This window comes from Poecilia formosa, unplaced genomic scaffold (genome assembly GCF_000485575.1).
Source record: "Poecilia formosa unplaced genomic scaffold, Poecilia_formosa-5.1.2 Scaffold371, whole genome shotgun sequence".
In the NCBI taxonomy this organism is placed as follows: Eukaryota; Metazoa; Chordata; class Actinopteri; order Cyprinodontiformes; family Poeciliidae; genus Poecilia; species Poecilia formosa.
In genome coordinates this window covers 192,405-195,436 of record NW_006800310.1, presented here as the reverse complement: position 1 = coordinate 195,436, position 3,032 = coordinate 192,405, and the positions used below count along the sequence as shown (strand labels likewise).

At 47.9% G+C, this 3,032-nt stretch overlaps 1 protein-coding gene across 9 annotated transcripts in view; it reads left to right on the top strand.

Moving 5' to 3' along the window:
• rab3ip (RAB3A interacting protein (rabin3)) overlaps positions 1–3,032 on the top strand; it is a 14,500-nt gene that overhangs the window by 7,184 nt on the left and 4,284 nt on the right. For 4 of the 9 annotated variants that reach the window (XM_016662400.1, XM_016662398.1, XM_016662401.1 and 1 more), the window contains 6 exons: positions 811–977; positions 1,066–1,237; positions 1,682–1,777; positions 2,061–2,138; positions 2,533–2,733; positions 2,816–2,944. In XM_016662400.1, the coding sequence (XP_016517886.1) occupies positions 811–977; positions 1,066–1,237; positions 1,682–1,777; positions 2,061–2,138; positions 2,533–2,733; positions 2,816–2,944 (843 nt within the window). Of the gene's footprint in view, positions 1–26; positions 221–810; positions 978–1,065; positions 1,238–1,681; positions 1,778–2,060; positions 2,139–2,532; positions 2,734–2,815; positions 2,945–3,032 lie in introns of those variants that run through there. The other 5 variants (XM_007575169.2, XM_007575170.2, XM_016662397.1 and 2 more) reach the window with 5 other exon arrangements.

Here is a 3,032-nt window from a genome sequence, read left to right as displayed (position 1 = left end):
AGTTGAGATGTGAAGCAGGAAGTTGAGATGTGAAGCAGGAAGTTGAGATGTGAAGCAGGAAGTTGAGATGTGAAGCAGGAAGTGTGTGTGTGTGTGTCTGCAGGCTGGATGATGTCTGACAGCAGCTGCCATGGCCTGCAGCGGCGCTCAGAGCAACGCCGAGGCGCTGGAGGGCTTCCACGAGGTCAACCTGGCCTCGCCCACCACACCTGACCGACAGGTAGGGGGCGCCGGAACCAACTCAGGCTTTCAACCAGTGGCACAAAACTTATTATATAAAAATACAAAACTTACCTGCTTGGTAATAAACTAATCATTTTATAAAATCCTGAAAGATCTAAACCATAAATGCTTAGTTCATTGAAAAGCAGATAAAGAATATACAATATTAATTTCTCGTTTTTTAAAATTTGTTTTATTATTATTATATGTTCAAATTAAAGCTACAGTATGTCAGTTTATATAAAGTATTTTCTACATATTTGTTGAAACTATCAGCACGGTCTGAGAGAAAACTGTAGCCTGTAACATTTTTAGCAGCGAGTACATGAGTTGATTGACAGCGCTGAGCCCCGCCCACTGGCTCTGATTGGTTGTTTTTGGTGCATTTCTTCAGACAGTGATTGCAGCTCAGGAAAAGATCGATCTTTTCACAGATTATCTCTCTCCTAGCCAACTGTCACAACATGCTGGATGTTTTAACAAATATGTTTAAAAAATTTTTTTTATAAAAGTTACGAACTTTAAGAACTTTTTTTTCTCATGTGTGAGGTCATCATTTGGTTTTTCTCCTCCAATCTTCTTCTGCAGAACCAAGCAGAGCAGCGCCCCCCCACCCACCACAGCGCCCCGCCCGCCTCCCTGTACCGCGCCCATTCTCTGGGGCCGCCCCCTGCTGGCCTCCCCACGTCACTGCGAGCCGATCAGCTCCCCACGCAGCCGGTTTACTCCACGCCGCGGCACAGCCACAATGGAAGGTAGCGCAGCTGAAACCGAGCGCAGCTTTTCTCTGCAGCTCAGTCCTGATGTGAGATCATTTCCTGTTGCTGTTTTCACGCCGCGCAGCGTGCCGGGCCTGGAGGCGGAGCCGGCTGAGGGCGGCTTCCTGTCCGGGGACGACGGCGACGAGTGCGGCGCGCTGAGCGACAGCCTGTCGCGGCTACGCAGCCCGTCGGTGATGGAGGTCAGAGAGAAGGGATACGAGAGGCTGAAGGAGGAGCTGGCCAAGGCTCAGAGGGTATGACACACACACATACACACACACACACACACACACACACACACACACACCACACACACACAACTGGGGTTGAGTTTCATCTGAACATGCAGGCAAAGATCCAAAGTAATGGTTTAGATCAAAGCTGATTCACGTCTTAGAGTGGCCTAGTCAAAGACCAGATCTGAATCCATGTGAGAATCGGAGGTTCACATTTGTTGTCCATCCAGTTTGACTGGAGAAGTTTAACTAAGAAAATTTATCACATCAGTTAGAGCTGAAATGATCTCCATATTTTATTTTATTTTATTCCATATTTGTTGTCGGAATAAAGTTTTTTTTTTGTTTCACCTCCATTTCCTGTTATTTTTGCCTCCATGCATTCATTTTGTTTGTTTTTCTGTTGTTTTCTGTTTGTTTGGTTTATATACGTGTGTGTGTGTGTGTGTGTGTGTGTGTAAGGAGCTGCTGTTGAAGGATGAGGAGTGTGAGAGGTTGTCTAAAGTCAGAGACCAGCTCGGCCAGGAGCTGGAGGAGCTCACCGCCAGTCTCTTCCAGGTCGGTCCACCTCTCCTTCATTGCTCCTCCTCATCCTCCTCTTCGTCTGCTTCCTGCTTCCTGTTCTCCTCACCCAGCAGCCAATCAGAAACAGGACAAAAGGAAACAAACTTGTACATTTTCCCTCTCACTTTTCCTCCCAGAAGCAGCTGGGACTCTGTGTGGTTTTCTTCATTTCTTGTCGCTTTCTTCATCGTTTTTATGACGTTTGTTTTTGTTTTGGACGTTAGCGGTGAGCTAAGCCGTGAAACGGTTGCAGAAACGTTTTGTTTGTGTTTTCCAGGAGGCTCATAAGATGGTGAGAGAGGCAAACGTGAAGCAGGCGAACGCAGAGAAACAGCTGAAGGAAGCTCTGGGCAAGGTGGGTTTTATTCATACGGTGCTTGAAATCCTTGAAAGTACTTGGATTTTGGTGTTTTCAAGGTTTGGAGAGTGTTTGATATTCAGACCAACAGTTTTGTAATAAAGTGCGATCTAATGTTTGATTAAAGCTTAAATTTGGAGTTGAAACCAGATAATTTCATACTTTTTATCCTCACAGTCTGAAGTTAAATCAGACTAAACTTTTCTTGTTTCAGTTGGAATCACCAAAATGATTTCTGTTTGCTAAAAGCTGGAAAACTTTGTGAGAACATTTTTTACTTTTTATTTTACTTTATCTGTCTGAATGAAACCCTGTTTTGCTGAGTATTCCCCGTCAGAATCAGATGTAGATGTGATGATTAGTGATGGCTAAAGAGAAATGTCTCCGTCAGATTGACGTCCTGCAGGCGGAGGTCCAGGCCCTGAAGACGCTGGTCCTCTCCTCCCCCACCTCCCCCGTCGCCGAGCTCCCGCCTGCAGGCAAGGCTCCCTTCAGGAAGGGCCACAGCCGCAACAAGAGCACCTCGTCCGCCATGTTGGGGTCGCAGCCCGACCTGGCCGCCACGCAGCCCATCGTCAGGGAGTGCAGGGAGGTGCGGACCCAGAGTCTGTCCAAACGTTTTGTTGAAGCTTCGCTAACGCTGCGCTCGCTAACGCTGCGCTGGTTTTCTGCAGGTGGACAGTCAGCTGTTCGCTGAGTTTAAAGCGTGGAAAGAGGCGCCGACGCTGGACCGGAGCTGCAGCTTCCTGGAGAGAGTTTACCGGGAAGACATCCACCCCTGCCTCGCCTTCAACAAGAGCGAGGTGCAGAGACTGAGCTGGCACACAGTTAGCATACCGGGCTGACACACCGAGCTAACCGCTGCTGACACACCGAGCTAACCGCTGCTGA